General features: G+C 52.8%; 1 protein-coding gene across 3 annotated transcripts in view; it reads right to left on the reverse strand.

The window, feature by feature from the left end:
- EBF4 (EBF family member 4) overlaps positions 1 to 21,904 on the reverse strand; it is a 67,108-nt gene extending 45,204 nt beyond the window's left edge. Inside the window, exons 1-7 of one of the 3 annotated variants that reach the window (XR_005213052.1) lie at positions 21,618 to 21,750; positions 20,987 to 21,108; positions 9,407 to 9,563; positions 9,102 to 9,165; positions 8,889 to 8,944; positions 6,933 to 7,006; positions 5,881 to 5,949 (exon numbers count right to left, since the gene is read on the reverse strand). Coding sequence is in view for 2 of the 3 variants with exons in the window: in XM_037811418.1 (XP_037667346.1) it covers positions 5,881 to 5,949; positions 6,933 to 7,006; positions 8,889 to 8,944; positions 9,102 to 9,165; positions 9,407 to 9,563; positions 20,987 to 21,123 (557 nt within the window). In the remaining variant the exon portion in view is untranslated. Of the gene's footprint in view, positions 1 to 5,880; positions 5,950 to 6,932; positions 7,007 to 8,888; positions 8,945 to 9,101; positions 9,166 to 9,406; positions 9,564 to 20,986; positions 21,124 to 21,617 lie in introns of those variants that run through there. The other 2 variants (XM_037811419.1, XM_037811418.1) reach the window with 2 other exon arrangements.
- Between the last annotated feature and the right edge of the window lie 3,362 nt (positions 21,905 to 25,266).

A 25,266-nucleotide genomic window follows, 5' to 3' on the forward strand; every position in this document is an offset into this window, starting at 1 on the left:
ATCAGTAATAATAGTGATTGTATACTTCGAATGGTTTGTATAGTGTGTGAATATATCTCAATTAAAAAGATGAGTAATAAGAAAAGAAACAATCCAATAAAAAAAGGCAGGGGATTTGAACAGACACTTCATCAAATAAATCATATGCACAGAAAAGAAGCACTTGAAAAGATGCTCAATATCAGTATTCATTAGTGATATGCAAATTAAAACCACATTGAGATACTACTACACACCTATAAGAATGGCTAATATTGAAAAGACAGACCATACTAAGTGTTGGTGAGAGTTACTGTTAGTGGGAATGTAAAATGGTACAACCAATTTGGAAAACAGTTCAGCAGTTTCTTATAAATTTAAACATACACCCATCATATGATCTAACCATCCCACTCTGAGGTAGTTATCCAAGAGAAATAAAAGCATTCAAAGACTTGCACATGCATTTTCATGAAGCTTTATTTGTAATAGCTAAAAACTAGAAACAACCTAAATGTCTATAAATAGAAAAAGGACAAACACATTTGGTACATCAATACAATGAATCCTATGCAGCAATAAAAAGAAATAAACTATTTACACATGCAATAACATGGGTGAATCTCAGAAATAAAATTCTGCTGAGTGAAGAGTGTATATTGGATAATTCCATTTACATTACATTCTAGAAAATTCAAACTAATCTCTAGTGACTAAAAGCAGATTAGTGGCTCCCTGGGGATGAAGCATAGGGGCTAGAGGGAAGACTTCCAAAAGGACAGAAGGAAACTGTGGAGGCTGAAGTATCCTTCAGTCACACTAGTGTGACTGTCATGATGGTTTCATGACTATATACTTATGTCAAACTTTTCAAAACTGTTTAACTGTTTGCATACTTTAAGTATCTGCATTTTATTGTACATCAATTACACCTCATTAAAGCTATTAAAAGGGAAACATAGTGATTAAAACAATGTGATATTGGTATAGGGATTATAAGTATATCAAAGGAATAAAATAGAGCCTAGAAACAGACCCACAGATAGAAGGAAACTTGGTTTAGGACATAGACAGTACTTAAGCTCAATAGGAAAGGATAAGCTTTTTAAATAAATGGGACTGGAATAACTAGCAATTCAAAAGGAGAAATAATTACATTGCTTTCTTAATTCATAACATACCCTAAAATCAGTTTCACATGGATTACAAACTTAAATGTGAAAGGGAAAACTGTGAAACTTTTAGAAGAAAATATAGGAGAATATCTTTATGACCTCATTGAGGGACTGATTTCTTAAATAAAGCACAGTAAAAATCTTAGAGGAAAATATCAATAAATTTAACTACATTAAGATGATACTTGTAATACACATCTGCCAAAGGATCAGTACCTAGAATCTATGAAAAAACCATGAAGAATTGCTAAAAAATAATTCAAAAAATGGATAAAAGACTACAATATACACTTAACAAAGTAACTCAAATAGCAATAAACAAAAGATATTCAACTTCATTAGTGACCAGGAAAATGCAAATTAAGACCACCACAAAATTTCCTTGTACACTCACTAGACTGGCAAATATCAAGAAGTTTGACATTATCAAACTTGGTGAGGATGCAAAGCAACAGGAATCCAATCACTATGGGTGGGAGGGTTACTCAGTACAACTGCCTTGGAACACAGTTTGGCATTAACTTTTAAAGTTGATCATGCGCATACCCTCTGACCTGCAATTCCATTCCTAGGTTTCTATCCTAAACAAACTCTTGCAACAGTTCAAATTAGGAGACACAAACCAGAATGTTCATAGTAGCTGTGCTTATCATAGCAAAATCAAATACAACACAACTACAACTGCACTGTCCACACTCTTGTGCTGTTGGGTTTCATTGTACTCACGTGGCAAATTCCTGACTGGGTGATTGCAACCACCCACCTGTTCTGCCCCTACAGCCATGCAGCTCAGCATGGCTGGAGACAGTTCTCGCTTTAAATTTACAACCACACGCCTCAGGTGGGCCCTTAGTGCTGTTTGGCAATCATGTGACATTTCCCTGCTCTGTTCACGCTCACGGACAACTATTTTCTTCCCTCCAGTGCCTCCCTCTCCATCCTCATCATCAACTGATGACCCTACTGCCTATTTCACTCAGAAAACAAAGCAATCAGAAGAGGACAACCTCAAGCTCCCACAGTGGATATACCCACTTACCTGCTTCTGTGCCCATGCTCTCTGTCTTCCCTGCTCCTTCCATGGAGCAACTGTCCACGCCGCCAGCCAAACTAGTCATTCTAGGTCCCATCCCCTTTGCCTGCTCAAGGATGTTGCTTCAGCCATTCTCCCCTCTTTCTCTTGTACCAACAATTTCCCCTTCTCTATTGGGTCTTTCTCATCAGCATATGAACAAATTATTTTTCTTGGCCTTACATTGTACTCCATCCACCATCCCATTTCTTTCATCCCTTTAGAGCCAAACTCAAAAAAGTTCCTGGTTTCATTGTCTCTGATCTTTCTCCTCCCATTCTCTTAGACCCACACCTATCAGACTTCTGCCCCCTCCACTCTCCTGAAATGGCTCTTGTTGAGGTCACCAATGACCTCCATGTTGTCAATCTAATGGCTTTATTACATTCATCAACAGCATTTGATACAGTTCACAGCTGCCTCCTTCTCGGGACATTTTCTCATCTAGTCCTCCAGGACCTGCATTCTCCTGGTTTCCCTCTTAGCTCAGTGGTTGTCCTTCTCATTTTCTTTTGCCAGTTCCACATCTCCTTGACCTCTAAACGGTGGATTCAGGACTCGGTTCTTGGACCTCTTCTAGTTAGTATCAACACCCATCCGCAGGATGATTTCACTTATTCACATTTATATCTGCAGCCTGAACCGTTCCCTTGAGGTCCACACTCATATTTTCAGCTGCTTTCTCAACATCCCCACCTGGATATTCAGTGAGCATCTTAAACACAGCACATCCAGAACCAAACTCATGATCATCCTCTCTTCAAATGTGCTCCTTTTGAAATCCCCCCTTCCTCAGTAAATGGGAACACCATCCTTCTAATTGCTCAGGTCAGAAACCTTGGAGATTTCCTTGACTTCTCACAATTTCTCTCTCTCTCCTCTTTCTGTCACCCAGTCTCTCTCTTTCCATAGCAAATCTCATCAGTTCTGCCTGTGAACTACATCCGTAATCCAACCACTCCTTACACCCTCCCCTACTACATTCCTGGTCTCAGCCTCCACCCTCTCTCACCTGGGTTATTGTAATGGTGCCCAGCTCATCTCCCTGCTTCCACCCCTGCACTCCTACGGGTTCATTTCAACCATGCAGCTAGCGTGACCTTGGTCCCATCACTCTTCTCAAAACCCTGCAGTGGCTCCTCCGTCACTCAGAATAAAGCCCAAGTCCTTACAATGGCCCACAAAGCCCTGCATGTCCTGCCCTCCTCCTGCCCCACCTAGTGCTTCTCTGACATCACCTTCTCCTACTGCCTCTCTCACCCCAGCCACCTGGTCCTCTCACTGTTCCCTCTGCAGGTGCACCCTGCCTCAGGTCCTTTGCACATACAGTTCCCTCTGCAAAGCACTCTCTTCCCCCAGATACATCCATGGCTCACTCCTCACTTCCTACAGTAAATGCCACCTTTTCAGTGAGGCCTTCCTTAAATACTCTATTTAAAATTGCAATACTCCCTTCCCTGGCATTCCCTAATCTCCCTTCAAGCTTTAATTTTCTCCTTAGCCCTTATCACTATCTCACATGCTGCAAATTTTATTAATTCAATTAATTCATATCTATCTCCCTTGCTAGAATGGAAGCCCATGAACACAGGGCTTTTTGTCTATTTTGGTTACTGCTGAATCTACAGCATATAGAGTAGACCTTGGCACAGAGTAGATGCTCAAAAATTATTTCCTGAAGGAATGCATAACACATTTAATTGGCCAGAGTGTGGGGAACAGGCATTCTTAAATTTGCTGGTAGGAATGTCAATTGGTATAACCCCTATAAAGGGCAAATTGGCATTAGATATCAAAATTAAAAATGCACATATCCTTTGACCCAGCAATTCTTCTAGTAAAATCCTTCAGAAATGACACATGCACAATGGTTGCTTATTTGGAGGGGAATGGATGGGTGAGAGACTTGTTGCTGTAAACTCTAAAATTTCTTGAATTTTTGAACCATGTGAATGATCTATCTGTTAAAAGGAGAATAAGGTGGTGGTTTATATCCTAATATGGAATGATCTCTAAGACATACTGTAACTGAAAAAAAGGCGCAAAAGAATGTGTACATATCCCAAAATAATTTAGGCAGAGAATAAAAATATATATGCAAGGCCCCCCTGAGGAGCTGGGGGAAAATGCAGAAGTGTTGGACTTCCTTACCTGGATTGTTGCTGATGTTCTCACAAACACTGAGGACTGGCGGTTTAGTGTGCCTAGCCCTCTATCTTGGGGCTTGCCCTTATAAAGCTCATTACTGCAATGGAGAGGCTAAACCTTCTTATAATTGTGCCTAAGAGTCTCCCCCTGAGTGCCTCTTTGTTGCTCAGATGTGGCCCTCTCTCTCTAGCTAACCCAACTCAGCAGATGAACTCACTGCCCTCTCCCCTACATGGGACCTGACTCCCAGGGGTGTAAACCTCCCTGGCAATGCAGGATATGACTCCCAAGGATGAATCTGAACCCGGCATCATGGGATTGAGAACATCTTGACCAAAAGGGGGAAGCAAAATGAAACAAAATAAAGTTTCAGTGGCTGAGAGATTTCAAATGGAGTCGAGAGGTCACTCTGGTGGGCACTCTGATGCATTAAATAGAGAACCCTTTTTAGGTTTTAATGTATTGGAATAGCTAGAGGTAAATACCTGAAACTCTAAAACTGCAACCCAGTAGCCTTGACTCTTGAAGATGATTGTATAACAATGTAGCTTACAAGCAGTGACAGTGTGATTGTGAAAGCCTTGTGGATCACACTCCCTTTATCCAATGTATGGATGGATGAGTAGAAAAATGGGGACAAAAACTAAATGAAAAATAGGGTGAGGGGGATGATCTGGGTGTTCTTTTTTACATTTATTTTTTATTCTTATTTTTACTTTTTCTGGTATAAAGAAAATGTTAAAAAAATAGATTGGGGTGATGAATGCACAACTATATGATGGTACTGTTTACAGTTGATTGTTCAACACAGATGATTGTATGATATGTGAATATATCTCAATAAAACTGAATTAAAAAAAGAATGTGTACAGTAAGCTATTCATAGGGGTGGGAGGCAGACTTACTTTTCACTATCTATTCTTTCGTACCTTTTGAGTTTTGTATCTTATACATGCACCTCCTATTCAAAAAGAAATAGAATAATAATTGTGGTGGGAGAATGCCTTTTTACATTTATCACTTTGACAATCCTGTGACTGAAACCTGCCAAGCATTTCTCTTTCAAATGAAGGAAACATTCTTCCAGAGAAGTGAAGTCAAACAGTGCAGTGTTGGAACCAGGACTAGATAGAACCCAGCTTTTCCTGACATACCGGTGCCAGCCCTCCAAGCCTCCCTGCCTCTCTCTGTGTTTGAGTTCACCTCCTCCCTCCCCTGCTCCCCTTTTGGCCCTTTATCACTTCCTACTGCTCCCCACTTCCCCTCCTTCCATCAGGGAAGGCAGCTCCTAAGCCCAGTCCCAACCTCAGGGAGCCGTGGCTGGCGGCTCCCTGGTCCCTGACAGTTCCTCTCTGCTGAGACAGCCCACAACCCCGTGTGCCAGTGGCGGGGTGGGGGGTGGTAGGTGGGGGTGCTGGCGGTGGGGAGGGGTGGCGGGCAGCTTGGCCTCTTCTGGAGCCACGGAGCTCTGTGGCTGGACCCAGCCCGCCCCGCCCCCTCCAGTACCTGTCAATAATGACCGGGTCTGAGGGCGTCTCGTTCCGGTTGCCACAGCTCTTCCGGTCACAGCACCGGCTGAGGGAAGGATGAGGAAGGAGGGGAAGGAGGAAGGGAGGGAAATAGATTACAGTGTGGGGTGTGTGTGTGTGGTGAGGGAGGGCCCCTCCACCAGGGCAGCCCAGGGGTGAGGATGCTGATGTCCTGTCTCAGAGGGGCTCCCAGGGGCCACAGGGAGGAAAGCATTGAGAGTTCTTCCCAGGGACCCGGAGAGCCCCGCCCTGGGGATAAGGTTGGCCTGGAAACCCTTGTCCCAAAGGCATGTTGCTCCTGGTGACTCCAAGAGACGGCAGGCTGCGGGCCTGGGCATCCTCTCTGGACACACTTTTATTGAAATCAATCTACATATAAAAACGAGCTTAAACTGTAAGCACGCGGTCGATGAATGATCACGAGGCGAACCCACCCATGTAACCAGCACCCAGACCGCGAAATGCCACATGATCAGCGCCCCAGAAGCCCCCTTGTGCCCCCTTCCTGGCACGTCCCAACCGCCGCGTTCTGAACACTGTTCCCTCTTCCATGCCTAAGAATGCCTAAAGAGGGGTCATGGGGAAGAGCGATCCAGGGACTGTGTCCCCGGGAGCTGCCCACCCCGTGTGCGCTGAGGTTCACGTGGGAAGCGGCCAAGTTTCCTCCTCGGGCGTCTGAGCTAATCCTGGAGGCCCGAGGGCGTCGCCAGCCCGGCCCTGCCCCCACCTCCCCAGCGAGCCCCTCCCCCGAGCCTTATTAGTTACGCTTCCCCGTATCGGCAGGAGGCCTCTCTTACAAAAACACTCGGAGCAGCCACATAAACAGGCCAGGCTAATGGGGCCTCAAGGACCCTCTCCTCAGCCAGGGGGCCCCGCTCCTCCCCGCCTCCCCGCCGCCTCCCCAGGGAGCAGCGGGAGAGCCGGGTGTGGCGGAGCGGGGAAGGGCCTGGAAGCAGTCCTTGGCAGCATCTTGGCAAACGAGCAAGGTGTCCTCACCCCCCGCCCCCCACGTGTCCCGGCCCATCTCACCTGCACATGATCTCGTGGGTGAGCAGCACTCGGCACATTTCCGGGTTCTTGTCCTGCCCCTCATAGATGATGGCCTGGGGTTGGGGGGAAGGGGGAAGTGCACAGGCTGGAGGGAAAGGAGGCTCCTCTCAAGTGGAGGTGCCGGCAGGGACCTGGACCTGTGGTTCTGTCCTGGCATTTTCAAAGCTCAAGCCGAGGGGAGACCCACTTGCAGTCCCACTTGCAAGGGGCCCAAGAGTGCCAAGCAAGAGCTGCGGGTCTGGCTGCCCAGGTGGAGAATAACTCCCTCCTCCCAGACCAGGAGTACTGCGGGAGCAGGCAAGAGCAGCATGTGGGCTGTAGCTTCTACTTGACTGAAGGCAGCTCTTTCCAGAGCCGGCTCTGGGTGGGACGTTCCTAGACCATGGGGACCACGGTCAGGGCACACTCCTATGCCCATGCTGCATCATGCTCCCCTCCTGGCCCTGAGCATTATCCTGCGTTTGCAGGCTGTTCCCAGGCTCCGGCTGGATCTCCGAAGTCTGCTCAGGAAGCCATTCTCACTCTCCCTGCCGGCTAATCTGCCCTGAGGGCCAAGCAGCTGCCTTTCCCCTCGCCTCCCCCCACCCCCCACAATCTCTGTCACCTCCCCTTAGCTCAGGGCAGTCTCTCTCCCTTGAACTGTTGGCTCAGCCTCCTCACCAGCCTTGCAGCTTCCACTCTCTGCCCCGAAGGAAGGAATGTACTTCCTAAACTGTAAATCTGTCTTCCCAGCTTATAACTCTCTGGGCCTTATAACCCATTTGCAGGGATTTCCTCTCTGGACTTCCCCAAGCCCCTTCCACATCCACGCCCACACAATCCCACATTGCCATTGCCCTGTCTGTCTCTCCACCACAGCAACCACAGCCTTTCCAGAACAAATAATTTCTTCCTCTGCCCTGGGATTGGATGGAGGCTGCAGGGAGATGCTGCCTGGGTGGCAAAGCCCCAGTCCCCACCTTGCAGGCCAGGCCCACTGATCTGGCCCATGGGAGATTCCAGTTCCCTCCTTACCAGCAGGCACAACTTATATGAAAAGCCCTGAGACTTGGGGGCCTGCCCCAGCAGAATCCATCAGGTCTTAGTCGGGATTTGATTTCCCTGAGATCCTTCCCTGTGCCTGGCAAACTATGGTGCTCCATAAATGCTTGGGAAGGAAGGAAGGGAGGGAGGGAGGGAGAGGAGGAGGGAAAGAATTCCCACTATCCCTAAGACCATCTCAGGCCACTGTGATTTCTCCTCCTCTCAAGAGCTGGTCCCCTGAGCCTCCTTCCTCCCACCTTCCACAGTAGCAAGGAGGGCAGGGCTGTGGTAGAAGCTCTTGGGGCCCCACCCAGTCCCCTTTCCTGGACTAGTGCACTATCTTCTCCCTGCCATTAGTTGATGGGAGCTGCCTCCCTTGAAAATGTCTGAGGGATTGTACCCTCCCCTTAGGAGTGATCCCCAGTCCCCAGTCCCTGGATGATTGACATGGGGTATGAAATCCTGGCCTCCTAGCTTCAAGGGGACACAGCTCTGGTGCCATTATTCCTTCTCCAGAGCTCCCCACGGGATCAGTCTGAGGCTCAACTCCAGCAGAGACCACGTCCTTGCTCAGCTCTTTCCCTGGCCCCATCCTGCCTCTCTTGTTCCCTTTCTGCAAAGAGCACCCCTGTCCCACCCCCAATAAACCGTATGCACCTGAATTCCCATCTTAGGATGGGCTTTTAGGGAAGGGGACCTAAGAGGGGTCTTTGCACAAATGCTGCCTTTTTCTAGCCTAGTGAGTCTGACTCACCCATGCGCCTGCTGTAGGATAGGGCGGGACCTGGGGTGCCAGACTGGTGGGGATAGAGAGCAGGAACAAGGATGCACACTCAGACCAAGGGGGAGCTCCCTCGGAGATGGGGGTCTGAGAGGAGGGCGGGATGGGTCTGAGCATCCTGGCTGGCTCACCTGCTTAGACATGGAGTCGATGAGGCGCACGTAGAGGTCCTGTTCGGTCCTAAGTCCTATGAGTGGGAGGAAGGGGGGCTTGCTTCATGGGGAGGAGCTGTGGCCTCTCATGGCTGGACCACACTCCCGCCCATGGTCCCACACTGCACAATGCAGCAGGAGCCAGACTTCCTCTGGGTCAGGGCCCAGAGAGGTGCGGTGGGCGCCACTCACCGTTATTATACACCAGCCAGAGGCGGTAATGGATCCCGTTGTTGGTCTTTTCGGCCCCATGCTCCTGCAGGGACAAGATGGGGAGGATGCGCCAGTGCTTCTCCAGGGAGCCTCCATCCTCCCTGCCCGTGTCCTCCTCCCTAGCCCCACTCTTCTCTCCTGCCCTCCATCCGTTCACCATCCATCCTTCTCCACTCATCTATCCATCTACCGGTTCATCTGCTGTAGGGCGGTGGAAGGGGGGGTCCCTGAAGCTCTCCCATCCCACCCCGTGCCCATCCCAGCCAAGCCCACGAGCCTCTCACTCTGTCCTTTTCCACGAAGTCAATGAAGGCTGTGCGCTCCACCTCCACAGGCTGCCCCTGGCGGTCATACATGGCCAGCACGAAGTGGAAGAAGTTGGATTTCCTGAGGTTGGAAGGGGGCTGCTTCTCAAAATGTGCTCGTGCCAGGCCCACACCACTGTGGGGAGGAAAGGAGCTGGAAAATCACTGAAAGTGCCCTCCAGCGAGAAAGCCCCAAAGCATCTGGCCAGGTAGATGGGCTGGACAGGACTTGGCTCTGACCCATGAAGAGTTTGGGCAAGAATTCAAACCAGACAGATTCTTTCCACCCTGGCCAGGGCCTCCCAGCCCCGAGGTCACCCCAGCCTTCTCCTTTGGGAATAAGGATCATAGCCTGTGGCTGCAAGGGAGGCATCCCCACCAGGCCCTTTCCAGGCCTTCCTCTTGGGACCCACATTTTGAAAGGTTGAGCTCCAAACCCAAACATACAAACCAATCCATCTTACTGACCAGAGGCTCTTGTGAGTGCCCAATTTACCCCCTTTAGGACATCAGGGGGCAGCTGGGGGATACTGGAATAAATATCCCACTGTACCCAGCCCACAGCTAAGATTTCCATAAGTCTGTGGCACTGCCTGGGAAATGATGCCCATCAGGCTCTCAGAGACATCAAATGGGCCCAGGGCCACTAGTCTGCCCAGCCTGGACCCTTGGTCATGACTGGAGGTGGGCAACACCCTCCCCAGGTATAGAGGGGCCTGCCACAAGGCCTGGAGGAAGACAACCACTAGGCCCCTTGGGCAGGAGGACCTCCTAGTCTGTCCTTGCCAAGGGCTTTCTCCTGGCTCATCAGAAACCATTCCTAGAAATAAGGCCAGGGGAGGGCAGGATGAAGAGAAGAACCAAGGCGCTATTCAACAAATATTTCCTGTCTTCTAGTGATGTACCAAGCAAAGAATGGGGTTGGAGCTAAATGCGTGCAAGGGGAGGTAAGAGATACAGACAGCTGTAACATAAGACAAAGTGGTAGGTGTCCCCCAAAAGATATCACTGTATAGAAAGCTACAGAAGCAATGGAGGAAAAAAATGAATTGTTTTTGTGAGAGGTAAGGGGAAGACTTCATAGAGATGGTGGCATTTTCCTGGGCCTTGAGGAATGAATAAGAGCTGAACAGGTGAAGGAGGCAAATGGGCAGAACAGACAGCATAAGAAATGGCGGTAAGTGTGAGGGGTGGTGTCACTGGACCACAGGTTTCAAGAAGCAAAGTGAGGAGGGAAAAGATTGCATTGGTAAGTTCATGTCAGACCATGGGAGGCTACAAAAGCCAGGCCAGGGAGTCTGGACTTTTTCTCTCTGGGTCAGGATCTTCTAAAGTGTGTTCCTTGGATCTCTCATGGATCCAGATGCTCCTATACAAAACGGTGCTAAGGCCACAATGATTGGGAAAATGCAACTTCAAAGCAGACGCAGGTGTATTTGAACATGGCCCTCCAGGAAAGGACCCTCTTTGGCTTGACTCTGGTCAGTGTCCTGAGTGACTGCAGGCCTCCAAGATGGCTCCCAACGACCCCCGTCTCCTGGTGTTTGTGCCTGTGTGCACACCCTCCTCCCACATTTTGTCAGGATTGGTCTGTGTGGCAACAGAAGATGGCAGATGTGATAGTATATGACTCCAAGGTTAGGCCATAAAAGACTTTGTGCTACCTTTTCACCAAGATGGAGCTGCAAGCAAAGAAGGAAGCCCCTCCCGCTCCCAAAACTGAAGCCACAGCAAAGGCTTTGAAAGCCAAGAAGGCAGTACTGAAAGGCGTCCACAGCCGTGCAAAAAAAGATCCACACTTCACCCACATTCCAGCAGCCCAAGATGCTGTGTCTCAGAAGACAGCCCAAATATCCTCGGAAGTGTGCCCCCAGGCAAAACAAACTTGACCACTATGACATCAAAAAGTTCCCCCTGACACTGAGCCAGTCATGAAGAAGACTGAAGACAACACACTTGTCAAAGGTCAACACCCTGATCAGGCCTGACGGAGAAAAGGTGGCATGTTCGACTGGCTCCTGACTATGATGCTTTGGATGTTGCCAACAAAATTGGGATCATCTAAACTGAGTTCAGCTGGTAAATTCTAAATATAAGTTTTTGACCATGAAAAAAAAAAAAAAGATACTGTGCTTCTGTCTTCTTCTCTCTCTTGGGTCACTCGCTCGTGGGGAAGCCAGCTGCCATGTCTTGAGGACACTCAAGCAGCCTTATGGGGAGGTCCACTTGGAGAAGAACTGAGGCCTCTCGCCGAGAGCCAGCACCAACTTGCCAGTTGAGTGCGCCATCTTGGAAGCAGTTCCACCAGCCTCAGTCAAGCTTTCAGATGACTGTAGCTGTGTGAGAAACCCTCAGCAAGAACCACCCTGCCTTCCCTGGATTTCTAACCCTCAGAAACTGTGAGGTATGCTTGCTGTTTTAAGCTGCTAAATTTTGAGGTAATTTTTTTATGTAGCCATAGAGCATTTTTATGAAGGTCATGGTGAGGTGGTTTGGAATTATGTACCCCAGAAAGGAATGTTATTAAACTTAATCCATTCTTATAGGTGTGAACCTGTTGTAAGGAGGACCTTTTGATAAGGTTACTTCAGTTAAGGTGTGTGCTGGTGTGAGGCTGTTACGTACCCCAGAAAAGGCCGTGTTCTTTTAATCCATTCCTGTGGGTGCAGACCTATTGTAGGTGGGACCTTTTGATTAGGTTGTTTCAATTGACCCAATTCAAGGTGGGTCTTAATCCTTTATGAAGTCCTTTATGTGAGGATAAAGGACAGAAAAAAATAGATTTAACATCCAGGGAGCTCACAGAGGGAGAAACACCCACAGAAGCCAAAAGAGCCACTGAAGTCAGGACCTGAAAGCAACAAAACCCAGGACAGAAGGACCAGCAGATGCTGGCCATGTGCCTTCCCATGTGACAGGGGTGTCCTAGATGCCAGCAGCCTTTCTTCACAGAAGGTATCTTCTTTTTATGCCTTAATTTGGACATTTTCATGGCCTTAGAATTCTAAAACTGTAAGCTAACAAACCCCCTTTGTAAATGCCAACCCATTTCTGGTATATTGCATTTGGGCAGCTTTAGCAAACCAAGACAAGGCACGTTTCACCTCCATCAGGGTAGGTCTTAATCCTATTACTGGAGTCCTTTATAAACCGAATGAAATTCAGACAGTTGGAGAGAAAGCCTTGGGAAGCAAGAAGCTGAAGGTCAGTGGAACCCAGAAGAGAAGGGAGAGGCCAGGCGAGGCCGCTATGTGCACTGTCACGTGACAGAGGAGCCAAGGACCAAACATTCCCAGCAGCCAGTCCCAGAACACCAAACTTCAGGAGGAAAGCATCGCCTTGATGATGCCTTGATTTGGACTTTTTCCTAGCCTCAAAACTGTATGCTAACAAATTTCCATTGTTTAAGCCAACCCATTGCATGGTATTTGCTTGAATAGCCAAGGAAACTAAAACACATGGTTTGGGAAACATGACTAAAGGTCACAAGAAAGTTCTGAAGCCAGACAGTGCAGTGTCAGGCTGGCCTCCGAAGATGCTGCAGGCAGGCAGGGTGCAGTGTGGGGGACAAGTAGGAGGCTGCTGCAGGGATGCAGGGGAGAGGATGAGGATGGTGGAACTGCCTTGAGAGCCATTTAAGCCCGCTTTCCCAGAATCCCATCATGGACATGCCACTGTGACAACCTCTGCCAGATTCATCACTACTTAATATTTTTCTTTATCTTTAAATCAACTCACTCTTTTACTCAGCTTCGTGTGAGCCACAATATCTGAGATGTCCTAGGCTTGAAGGGCCTGTTATGTCTTCACTCATATGGATTACAATACATATATAAATAATAAAATGAAAATTGTTCTTTCCTCTAAAATCCTGGCTTTGGAGTCCAATGGTCCCTGTGAAATGCTGATTTAGGAGGCAGAAGTGATGGGCTTGCTCTTCCCCTGAGCAAGATGAGGGGGTGGAGAGGTCCATCAACAGGTTCTTTTCACTTCCCTAAGGCTCTTTCCACCTCAGTTCCTTCCACCAGGGACCCTGCCCTACCTCCATCCTTTCACTCCTTCTCCCTTCCCCTGGGGCTATAAGTCCAGGCCTTGACAGCTCCAGCCCCACCTAACCATTTGCCAAGTGTCTGGGAAGCCCAAAGAGGGCTTTCAATCACAGCAGGCCCCTGATTACTGCTGATGAATATGCTAATGAGGCATCAACCCTCAGCTCCTCCCCCTGGCTCCCAGGACCAGCTTCTCTTGAACTCCACAGGTTCAAGGGCCACTTGGAGGGCGAGAAGGCCAGAAGGAGGTGGGCTTGTGGAGCATTCAGATCACTGCTGCCCAGGAAAGGTCCCCGGAAGGCTCGTAGAAGGGTACAGGGGAAGAAAGAGGCCTTGGCGGGGATGGGGCAGGTCACCATGGCATGGCCATTAGGATGCTGAGAAATAAGAGTCCCCTGGACCACCTGACATGCCCTTTCTACACTGATAAACCTGCACCACCCACACTGAATTCCAAATCAGCGCAGAGTACGTCAAGGATGCTTCTCTCCCACCCATCCCCCTTGGCGAGCATCACTACTCCCAGGCCCTGGCTGCCTGCCGGCTCCTGCCAGGCCTCTGGAGCTTAAGCACCAGATCTGGGAAGTTTGGCTGAAGCCCTAAGCCAAGCTCCCTTCGAAAGACTCTCTCCCTTCCCAGGAGGGGATTCCTGAGGAGAGAGGGCATGGGGACTGGGGAGGGAGGTGGGAACAAGTACCCTTGGGGTCTGTGGCCCGGTCCCCTGTGCTATGAGCTGAGGTTCACAGAGCAGAGCGGCCACACTGGCTCACATGCCCGTGTCCTACCCCCCAGCGGGGTCTGGCTTCTAGCCCTTTCCCTACAAAGACTGCAGCCTTGGAGCACCACTCTGCCCTGCCCCCCTGCAGCTCAGGGAGTCTGAAGCATGATCATCCTCCCAGGCTCACAGTCATCCGTGCAAAGCAAGGGAAAGGAAGGGGCTGGCCAGGATCATTAGCACCAGCACAACAGAACAATAGTAACAACAGCCCCAGCCTCTGAGGACCAGGGGAGGGCCAGGGGAGGATGACACACTGGGCAAGACCCCTGCCAGGCACACCGAGGTAAGCTCCTTGTCTGAGAATGTCCCCAGCTTACCCTTTCCATACCCCTGCTCGCTGTGGGACTCGTGAGAAAATCTAGGTAAAATGAGAAAAGTTTCCATCTTAACGGCATCCTAGGAGATGGGAAGGAAGAGGAAGCTAACAGGTCTGCCCTGGGGCCTTCCCTCAAGGCACCACAACCCCCAGAGAGCAGCTAGCGGCCAATCAAAACCCACCTAGTGGAACTGCAGACCTCAAGGGGGGAGAGCTGGGGAGGGGGTGGGGAGAATTTTGCGCTTCTCCTCTTAGGAATAGCTGCTGCTCTTGTAATGAGAAAACAAGCCAAGTTTAAAGAACAAGAAGAAAGAAACAGAGATACGTTCACACGACTCAGGAGATAGACACCAGGGTGCCTCGTGGCTTGAGAGCCCCCTTAAGTGCATCCTGAGTGCAGAAATGTGTGGGAAACAGGTGGGAGGTGGGGGGGATGGTGTGCTCTTAGTCTGGCTTAGAGACAGAAACGAGGGTAAAGGCCAAGGCCTGATTCAGTAGTCTCCAAAGTGGGAATGCCCAAGACAACCTCTAGGTGTGGGGAGAAACTGAGGATGTCTCTTGATATTTATCCATTAGCTAAAAGAAAGAAAGGTGGAGTGAAGTGGGAGTGGGGTCTCTGAAGTTGGGAGAGCTGCGTGGTTATTTTTTTGCATTTCCCCAGAAGCAGAACATGAGATGGGGATTCAGATGTTGACTGGGAGGTGAGCCCAGGAAACAGGGTAGGGGAGTGGGGACATGAGACAGGGAGGGGAAGGCAGCCAATGAGGGGTATGGTCTCAGTAACCTGCCACTGTGGGCAACAGGAGCTTGACCCCACCGGGGTCAGGGAACAGGATAGAACACAGGCCTCAGTTATCCGACCCGGGTGGGGGTGTGTGTGTGTGAAGGAGCCGGGGTATTTTTCCACCAACGCCAGTTAGTCACTGGCCGAGGCACTCCTCAGTTACTTCTGCTCGCCTTGCGAGAGGGCAGAGCAGGTGCTGGCAGCCTGGGAACGCCCGCAGGCAGGGGCAAGCAGGAGCCAGCAGTAGAAGCAGGCCCTTTTCCCACCCTGCAGAGGACACCAGCAGACCCAGCCATCCAGAGGCCGGGGTGCCGGGACAGCCTCCCAAGCCACAGCCAGGAGGGCCTGGTATCTGTTTATGACAAATAAAAGTAAGAACCGCCTCATGTGGCACATGTGGTTGTGGATGGAGCCCCTAATCCAGAAACATCTCATTCACTTAGCATCATGAGTGAACAAAGCATTCCACGTATGCACTTTTTTTTCCCAGATAAATGCAGCTTACTTCACTGATTTACGAAAACAGCCACATGCACTGCTTTTGTAAGACTCCAAAATGAATGCCACATTTCCACACTTTCTTAAAAAGACTGTTTTTAATGAATTGGTCAGAACACTTTCTTATCTACTCTGGAGAGTGCTAAGGTGGAGGGGCATTTGCCCCTGAACTAAAGAACCCAGTTTTGGGAGGAGAGAATGCTCATTTTTCTATACTATCAAGCCCCACTCACCCACTTCTCACCTTCTGTTCTGAAATAGGCCAACAGTGAAAGGAGACTGTGGTACCAGGAAAGCTTTAGTTTGCACAGATACTCACAGCAAGCGCGGCTGTGCACAGGCTTTGGGAGAACTGTTGGGAATCCAGTTTAAAGTCGACATCAAGGGCAACCTGACCTTCAGGTACTGGACCACTCAGGGGACCTATGCACCAGGACACACAGGGATGCCTGTGGGGACATGTTGAGGGCTGCAGAGCTGTCTGTCTGCTGTCACTGCTGGGGACCCCAGCCTGTCCCTGGAGATGCTCCTTTGGAAGGCTGAGCAGGATGCCCCAGATTCTCCTCTCATGGCGGCCACAAGACCCTGCCACAACTGTCCAGCAGAGACAAAGCTTCCCTCCCAGCCTGTGCTTGCTCCTCAGAAGCCGCTCGTGACTCTTTACATCCTCGACTACATGCTTATTACAAATAAGAGCAATTTAACAACAACTGTCCCAAACCCTACAGAGGACTAGTGACCGAGGCTGGAGCCCGGGGCTCCCTCCTCCTCTGAGAGGGATCCCAGGCCTTCCGTCCTCCCCTTCCCTCTCTCTTGCCAGCCTTGACAGCCCAAGGTTCTGAGCAGTATCTTGTCTTGGGCCTGATCCGTTTTGAGTCTGGGATGCAAGGGCGATGGGGACAAGCCCTGAGGTCATCAACAATGGGGGAAGCTCTTTGTTGATCCCACCCTCACCCCCTGGAGAGGTGGAAAGAGCAAAAAGTGTAGGTCTCCTGCATCTCACTCCTTGTGCTGGATTTCCCTAAAGCCTCTCTCTTCTAAATCCAGCTCTTCTTCTCCCTGTTTGGCATGGTTACATAAGTGTTACCCCCCCGCAAAGCCCCCCGGCTTTGATGCTCTGTCCTTGCTTTCTTCTACATCCTCCCATCCTTCAAGCATCCCATTGGCCCCTGCTCTGCCCTACAGGCAACCCCTAGGCCCCTGGGACTGCCAATAAGCATCAAACTGGGCCTGGCAATCTTGCCCCCAGCCAAGACCTGTGGACCTAGCCCTGCCCAGCTCCTGACAATGCCCAGAGCCTGGCTGCCCTGCAGACCAGAGAAGATAAAAGCATCCGCTCACTGGGGCACACCCACATCAACAGTGGGGCAGTTCAGGCAGAGGGAGTGCCTGCTGGCTAGGGGCAGCTGCCCAGAACCTGTGTCCAGAAGGTTCTGCTGGAGAGAAGGCTTCAGGGCTGGGGAGGCTTTATATTCCCTCCTCCACTGCCCCAGGAGCGGCCCCTGCTCACCTGCCCTAGGAAATTGGCTCAGCCACCCAGATCCCTGAAGGAGGTGGGGTGGGGGAAGGATCTCACTAGCCTGCTTTCCCATTCTTCCTCTTGCCCTCACAATTGCCCTCCATCCCACCCAAAGGTTGCCCACCCTGCTTGTCTTCTGCCCACCCTCCTGCCACCCACCCACAGGCTTGCCTGCCAGGTCCCAGGCTGAAGAGTGGCTATTAATTATTAAAGCCAACAAAAGCATTTCCTAGCAGGGAAGCTAGCCTGCAGCTGCTTACAGGAAAGGCAGCCCCAGCTGGCTTCCCTCTCAGGGGCCTTGCTAGTGTGCCACGGACAGCTCAATGGCGAGGCCTGGCCTGGGCCCTTCAGGGGTCTCCGCAGGCCGAGAAGCATATCAGAAGGAAAAGAGAGAACTGCTTCTACACCGAGTGCCCCAGGTCTGCAGGGAGTCCAGGGAAGGCAGGCTGTGGCTGAGCGTATGGGTCTCTGAGATTAAGTCCTGTGGGCTCAGGGCAGGAGAGTCCCGGCAATGGCCAGGGGTCCTTGTGCAGAGTTCCTGGCTTCCTACTAGGGAGATCCGGCACGCCCTCTATTCCAGTCTCCCTCCCTGTTGCCTCGAGGTTGAGTATGCAGCTCACCTTCTCCCCTACCCCTTCTTTGTTAATAACTTTCCTTCCTGCTGGCAGAGCCTCCCTCCCTGATCTTAGCAGGCTCTGGGCCTTCTCCTCCTCATCCACCTTCTGTAAAACATTGGCATTTGAAAACTGGGGAACAGTAACTGCTCCAGTACCTGGCTTCTAGGGGTCAAGTAGATCCTGAATACCAACAAGGTAGAGAGAGGAACGAACAGAAAGTGGTTTCAGGAACTAAGATGCACTCTGCTTTGTGCAGCAGATACTCATTGATCCCTTACTGACTGTGTTAGCCTGTCCTGGGTGCTGTGGACACAAGGATGAATGAGCCAAATCCTTGCCCTAGAGGAATGCCCAGGCTGGCAGGGCAAGGACAACCGGGACAGGCAGGACAGGAACCTCTGGCCTACAATAAGCATTCTTAGGCAGTCCTAAGAACCATTCCATTGGGTGGAGGGTGGGGAGAAGGTGCTGGGTGGGGTGGGTCCTGAAGGCTGGATGTGTGGGTGCTGGGGCTGGGGGGACTGGTTCACAAGACGATAGGAAGAGAGGACTTACTGGTGGAGCAGCTGGTTTTCCAACACTGTTGGATTCCAGGCATCCTACAGAGCGGGAGGAAAGTTGGGGTGAGACTATGATGGGTCTTGAATGTTGAATATCTGGGAGGAAGCAGGGAGTCACTGAAGTTTTAAGTCAGGGGAGAAATAAGATCAGAGATGTTCCTAGGGAGCATTGCTGGGGCCTAGGTGCATGATGGTTTGGGGGAAGTGGTGGGGACTGGGGCAGTGGGCCAGGAGGCTGAGGGGATAAACCAGGGCACAGTCAGCCTTCAAGCCAGGGAGGAATGTGGTGCATTGTTAAAAGTGATGACTGTGGGCACTGACACTGGGAGTAGGACAATCCATAAGCCCTGATAACCAGGTGGTTGTGAGGTGAGGCATCAAGGACAACTCTCTGATCCCAACAGCCTTGGCAGGCAGGGGGCCCCCGTGAATTTTCTCCGAGATGAGAGTGGGGGCAACCAGGCAGGGGCTGCAGAGTGAGGTGGGGACAGGGAAAGGAATGTTTGTCGTCACTGTTTTCAGATGGAAAGACCTGAGCAGAAGACTGAGGATCAAGATATAAATGGGAGAGGAGAAAGGATTAGATTGCTCCCCCGTGGAAGGAGGGGGCCCCAGAGTTGAGCAAACATGTGGGGGCTCCCAATCTGTGTTCTGGATTTGGGGATGAATAGCCTGGGCTTGAAAAAATGCCCCTGTTTAAATTGGAGATGTCTTCCGAGTCCTCCGATGTGGCCTTGGGGACTCAGATTGGACACTCTAACTCCACTTAAGAACCCCATGTGCCGAAAGCATTGCTGGCAGCCATATCCTCTGGGGGGGGGTGTCACCCAGCCCCACTTTCCCTGTACCCCACACAGGCTACAAGGACACTGCCTCCTTTGCACCTGCTCTCTGCTCAGGGAAACTGCAGGGACAGAGGGGAGGGGTGGAGGGGATTAGGAACCTTAAGTCCCAGAGGACCTGGAACTCCCAACCCTCTCTTACAAGGATCTCTTACCACACAACCAGTGTTGAGGATGAGGACGGGGCCATATAAGAAATTTATCCCCTCAAGTTGAATAAAAAATCCAAACCAACAGAAAAACAGGCAGGACAAAATCATACGGATAGCTCAGGAAAAACATGGTTAATGGAAAGAAAGATGGGAAGGAAATACGCCAACACGTTAACAGTAGTTGTGATAGAGAAGTGGGGTTTTGTTTTACATTTTCACCTCTTCTGAAACACTGTCCGTTGTAATGCTTATGGAAAGTAACTCACACACAAGGCTCTTTCTCATCTGAAATTGGGCTCCAGACATGCCCCTTCCTGATACCCAACTTTGAAAGGTCATGAGCGCAGAAACAGTTTCAGCTTGAGCACGAAACAAGGTGTGTGTCTGTTCCAGGGTGAGGGGTGTGTTGCAGTATGAGTGATGTCCCTTGGCCAGGGCCAGGGATGTCAGTGGGTGGCCCCTTTGCCAGGCTGGATGTGCCCTGGCAACCTGCTAGCAGAATCCATTCTGGCTGCTGGATGGAGCAGCTCAGACCTTCTGGAAAGCCCAGTTCCCACCCAGCCCCAGCTATCTCCAGAGCCAGCACCTTCCTAATCCTAACCACTGTGAGCTCCCCATGGGATGTCTCAACCTCTCCTCCTGCCCTCAAAGCTGGGGGTACAAACAGCCTGGGGCCCACCTGCTGTGTGTGTGTGGTGGGCCAAGTTTTAAACTTATATTCCAGATCCAGGAGTCCATCCGCCCTAGAGGCTCCCTGCCCAAACTGCTGCAAAGGAGTCAGAGGAAATGTGTGTGGATGTTGGCTTCCCAGAGACCCTCTGCCCCCGACAGGAACTCCAGAAACACTCCTTGAAAAGAGGTGGGGCCTGAGGATCCCGGCCCATTCCCACCCCCAACCATTCCAGTTAAGCCCACTGCCCACCTTAGCCCTCCCTGACTTTTTAGTTTCTAGCCGCTTTTCCGGTTCTACTCACCCCCACCCTCCAACTCTGAGGGGCGTGGGAAAGGAGGGGCTGGATTTCTTGCCTTTCCTGGCAGAGAGCCTCGGAATTGGACAAGGGGAAGAAGTAGGACTGCCCAGAAAGGAGGGGAATAGCCGTTCCTCTAAGGCTGGTACACGGCCCGGGAGCTGCGGGCAGCGGGGGCACCTCCTCCAGAGCCGTGGACAGCCGGGCCAGGGTGGCATTCACCGCCGCGCCCGGAGAGCGACTGTCAGAAGTCAAAGCCGGGACAGCCCAGAGTGGATGCAGAAGCCCCGCCCCGGCCCGCCCCACATCCTCAGGAGGAAGCACAGGCACTCAGGACAGGGTGGGCGGGAGAACTTGCCGGGACCGTCCAGAGTTAAGACTCCCCCTTACCCTTACCCCAGCAGCTGAGCAAGCAGAGCGAAGACGGAGAGAAGCCGTCCAACCCGAGCGCGCCCGGGTGCCGCCGGACCGCTTACCTCTGCGCGGCGGTGCTGGCGTCCAGGATGCCCGCGCCCTGCATCCAGGAGCGCACCGAGCCCAGGCCGGTGGGCAGCAGCGGCTCCTCCTTCAAGTTCAGCCCGCCGCGGGGCAGAACGTCCTGCGCGGGGAACATAAGGGCGCGCAATGGGTGGGCGCCCCAGCCGCCCGGGATCCTGCCCGGTGGAGGCTGCGGGCGTCACAGCTCAGCCGGACCCGACGGCACCAGGAGCCGCGGGGGAGCGCAGTGCGGCGCCAAGTCCCGGCGCCTCAGTGTGCGCCAGCCTCTCGGGCTCTCCCTCGGAGAAAGCGGGTCCGAGCGCGCCCGCGCTGTCCCCTCCCCTCCCGGGGCGCGGGGCGGGGAGATGGAGGGATTCCCCCGCGGCCTGAGTGCCGGCGGGCGGGCGACTGCGCGCGGGGCGGGAAGGGCGGGAGCGGAGCCGGCACTGGGGTCCGCACGGAGGCGCCCCAGAGGCGCGCGCTCCAGGGCCGCGGTCGTCGGAGGTGGGGGGGGGCCCAAGCGCCCCGGGAGCTGTCTCCGACAAGGCGGGGGCGCGGGGCTGCCCGCCCTTTCCCCCCGCCACCCCCACCTCCCGCCCGCCCGCGGCGCCGGCGCGGGGCGCTGATTACCATCCGGGAGGCGGAGGCTGCGGGCGCCGAGCTCGGCGACGACGGCGGCGGCGGCGACAGCGGCGGTAGCGGCGGCAGGAGCAGGAGCAGCCGCGCGTCCCGGGGAAAGGCAGGGGGAGCGCCAGGCCAGCCGCCGCCGCCGCCGCCAGCTCCCCGTGCGCTCCGGCGCCCCGGCCCTGCCGCAGCCCCGGGCGGCAGCACCTGGAGCAGCAGCAGCAGCAGCCCGGCCGACTCCCCCCGGGGCCCGGTTCCCGCGCCGCCCCGCCGCGGCCGCCGCCGACCGCTGCTCCCCGGGGCCTGGCCGCGGGCCCGGGCCATCCCGCCGCCGCCGCCGCTCCCGGGGGAGCGGGAGCCGAAGGGAGGGAGCTCGGGAGGGAGGAGGGATGGCGGGAGCGGGCGGGCCCAGGGGACGGGGGGCCAGGGGAGGCGGGGGCGGGGCGGCGCGGCCGGCCGAGGGGCGGCCAGGGACGTGACATCATCGGGGGAGGAGCGGCCGGGCCGGGGCCGCGGCGGCGGGGCGGACCCTGGCAAGTCGGTCGCCGGGGCTGGGGGCTGCGGCCTGGTGGAGGCCACGGGAGGGAGCCGGAGGGGTCGGCGGGGGCCGGGGAGGCTGTGGCTGGGAGGATACGGCGCGGCGCGGCGCGGCGAGGGAGCCGGGCCAAAGGCCGAGGAGCGTGCCACGCCGCGCTCTGCAACCTCCACGGTCTCGCGGTCGCCACAGGACGAAGCTCCGGCGTCTTCGCGGCCTCGTCTCCCTCCCCCAAGTACTCGCAGTACTCTCCACGCCGACGCCTTGTTCCTGGACTTGCTCATTTTGACGCCTCCGAGCCTTTGCTCTTGGTGTTCTTTGCCTGCCGGGCTGCCTTCCCCGCATTGCGCCTGGCACACCTGGCTTCTGCTTGACCCCAGAACAGGACTCAACCTCTGCCCCAGGCCGAGGCTGGGGCCCAGCGCGAGCTGAACGGTTCCTTCAGCCCCTCATCCCTATTCTCTGTCTCTGGGTGGCCTAAACTTAAAGCTTTTCCGTTTCCAACCTGTGCCTTTCCGAAACGTCTTGATTTCTGGCTGCAAGTGTCTGGTGTTAGGGCTCTTAGCCCAGCTCACCCTCCCTCTCCCCTGCGGCCTCCCCAACTCAGCTCTCTTTACTCTTCTGTTAGTTCCTGGCACAGAAGTCATCTTGCCCTTGACCCTGGGGCAGAGCCATTTCTGCCCCCCTCATCGGCGTTCTGGCCTAGTGTGTCCTGGCCTGGCTTTGAACAACCCCAGAATGAGTCCAGCACTTTCCTGCAGAACAGGATGGCCTTCCCCGTGGCTGCTTTCACTCTCAGCCATCCCTGGGTTTCACTTTTCTGCCCCCACTGAGTACCATCCTCTGGGGGGGGGGGGGCTCCAAGTGTGCGGTTAGTGCTCCAGAGGTTTTCCTAACTCCTCTCCTGACCTCTTTCCTCTTTACCAGCCCTTTCTTCCCTCTTCTCCTATCATCTGCAGGGGCTGTCATTCCACCCACACACCTCAAGATCTTAGCTTTTACCCCAAGTGGGTTTATCAAAGGTAGGTCTCTCCTTAAGGTTAGTTCTTCTACTAACCACTTTCTCCATCTCATGTTCCTCTGACTCTTAAACGTTGCTCCTCACAGAGTGGTCCTGGACCAGCTGCACCAGCATCACCTGGGAGCTTGTTAGGAATGCAGAATCTCAGGTCCCATCCCAGACCCACTGAATCAGAACCTGCATTTTATCAAGATCCCAGGTGATTTGTATTCGCTGTAACATTTGAGAAGCCTTGCTCTAGAGAAACCGCCCAGAATGGTTCCATCCTTGCTCTGCCCCTCTCTCCCACCTTTGGACTTACCTCTGGCTCTCCAGGTTCCTGGGCAGACACCCTACCTTTTCTTTAGTGGAGAGGATACAGAGAATCTTGGCAGACCCCTGCCGGCTCTCTCAGCCCCTCCACACTTTTCGCAGTTCCTCAGTCTCTTCACCTGTTCTCTCCACCTCTCCTCCTGCCTCGGAGAAGGATGTGGGCTCAGGGACCTCTTTGCTCAGAACCCTCTTCTGCCCCTCCTGATGTATCCCATCAGATCTCCTGTTTGTGTCTTGAGCCTCCGTCTTTCCTCTGCTCAGACTGCCCAGTTCTTCGAAGAACCTTCCCTTGTCCCCGCCTCCTTCTCAACTGCCCTCCTCCTGTTTCTGAGAGGCTTCCAGGAAGGCTCACCAGGGTGCCTTGCCATCCCCCAGCAAGCCACCGCCATGCCCCCACGCTCGGGCTCCCTCCAGCTCTGCTGCTGACTCCTGCTTCCCATCCCTTGACTTTCCACGCCTCCTCCCCACCATGCCTGGGAGAGCTGTCCCCATGGCCAGAGCACTCCCCATTTCTTCTCTTATCCCCGTGAGCAGGTCCCAGGCTGCTGAGCCTTGCTCCACCCACACCCCATGCTCTTCCATGGCCTCAGAGGCATCTTTGGGGAAACGATCTCCAAGTGTGAGCCCCTGGCCTGCTTCTGTCAGTCGTGGACATGCACTGTTGAGGATAGAGCTGCGCTTGACGCTTGGAGAAAAAGGGGCACCTCCTCTGGGGAGTGTCCCCATCATGAGCAACTCTGCCCCTGGGCACATGGTAGGGCACCTTGTCCATCTCCACATGCCCAGGCCACACTTGGGCCCTGTTCCCCGCATACCAGTCTTTTCCTCTGGACTTCCTATGTCTGTCTGGAGCCTTCCTCCTGCTGCCGGCCAGGCTTGGGGCCTGTGAGTCATCTCTGATACCCTGCCTTGTCCTCACCTTGTCCTTGCAGCCACCTGTTTGGCAGGTCTTTGGGATGCTCCCTTCCAGGTCTTTCTCCCTACCCCAGTGCCCACAGCCAACATGTAACAGAGTTACTGCTGCACCCTGGCTTGGAGGAGGAATCTGCCCACGCTCTCACCACAGTCTCCTAGTCTATCTCCTTGCCCCCAGCTGCTCACCCCCTCCATCCTCCATCTCCTGCCCTTGTTTTTAAAAGTGTTGTTCATAGGCAGCCATTTCAATTTGAAAGTCATTGAGACTTTCAAATGCCTCTCATGGCTCCCCAAATAGAAGACTGGCTCAGTTTAGGCACATTCTAGGCCCTTTGATGCCTGATCCAAATTTCCTTCCCAGCCTCCCCTTCATGTCCTTGCTGTGTGAATTCCTTGCTCACCTAACAAGGAAAATCTCTGTTTTTCCCAAACACAGCTCCCATGCTCTCATCTCTGTGCCTTTATTCTGCCTATTTCCTCCAGCTGGAATGTCCTGACTTTTGGAACACTTTTCTTCCCTGGCAGGCAAGGAGTCTGTATTCCTTTTCGTGCTGGCTGAGTGCTTTGGTGTTGCAGACCATCGTAGTTCTGGAAGACTCCCCAAAGCAGATTTGAGGGAAAGGTGCTCAAAATTAACTTGGGGCAGATAGGGAAACTGGTCAAGCCAGGAAAGCAGCATTGAGCTAAGTAATGCTCTGCATTTGTGTGAGTTTCTATTCGATTCTACTCACTTGAAATAGAAAGAAGCAAGCCAGGTTGGTGGTGGAGGCTTCCCGGCAGCCCCAGAGAAGGGATCCTGGGTTAGAGTCACTGAACCAAGGGGCAAGACCTCTTGGTGATGAAGGTAACTTTTAGGCCCACCAGGTGGAAGA

This window comes from Choloepus didactylus, chromosome 19 (assembly GCF_015220235.1).
Source record: "Choloepus didactylus isolate mChoDid1 chromosome 19, mChoDid1.pri, whole genome shotgun sequence".
Lineage (NCBI taxonomy): Eukaryota > Metazoa > Chordata > Mammalia > Pilosa > Megalonychidae > Choloepus > Choloepus didactylus.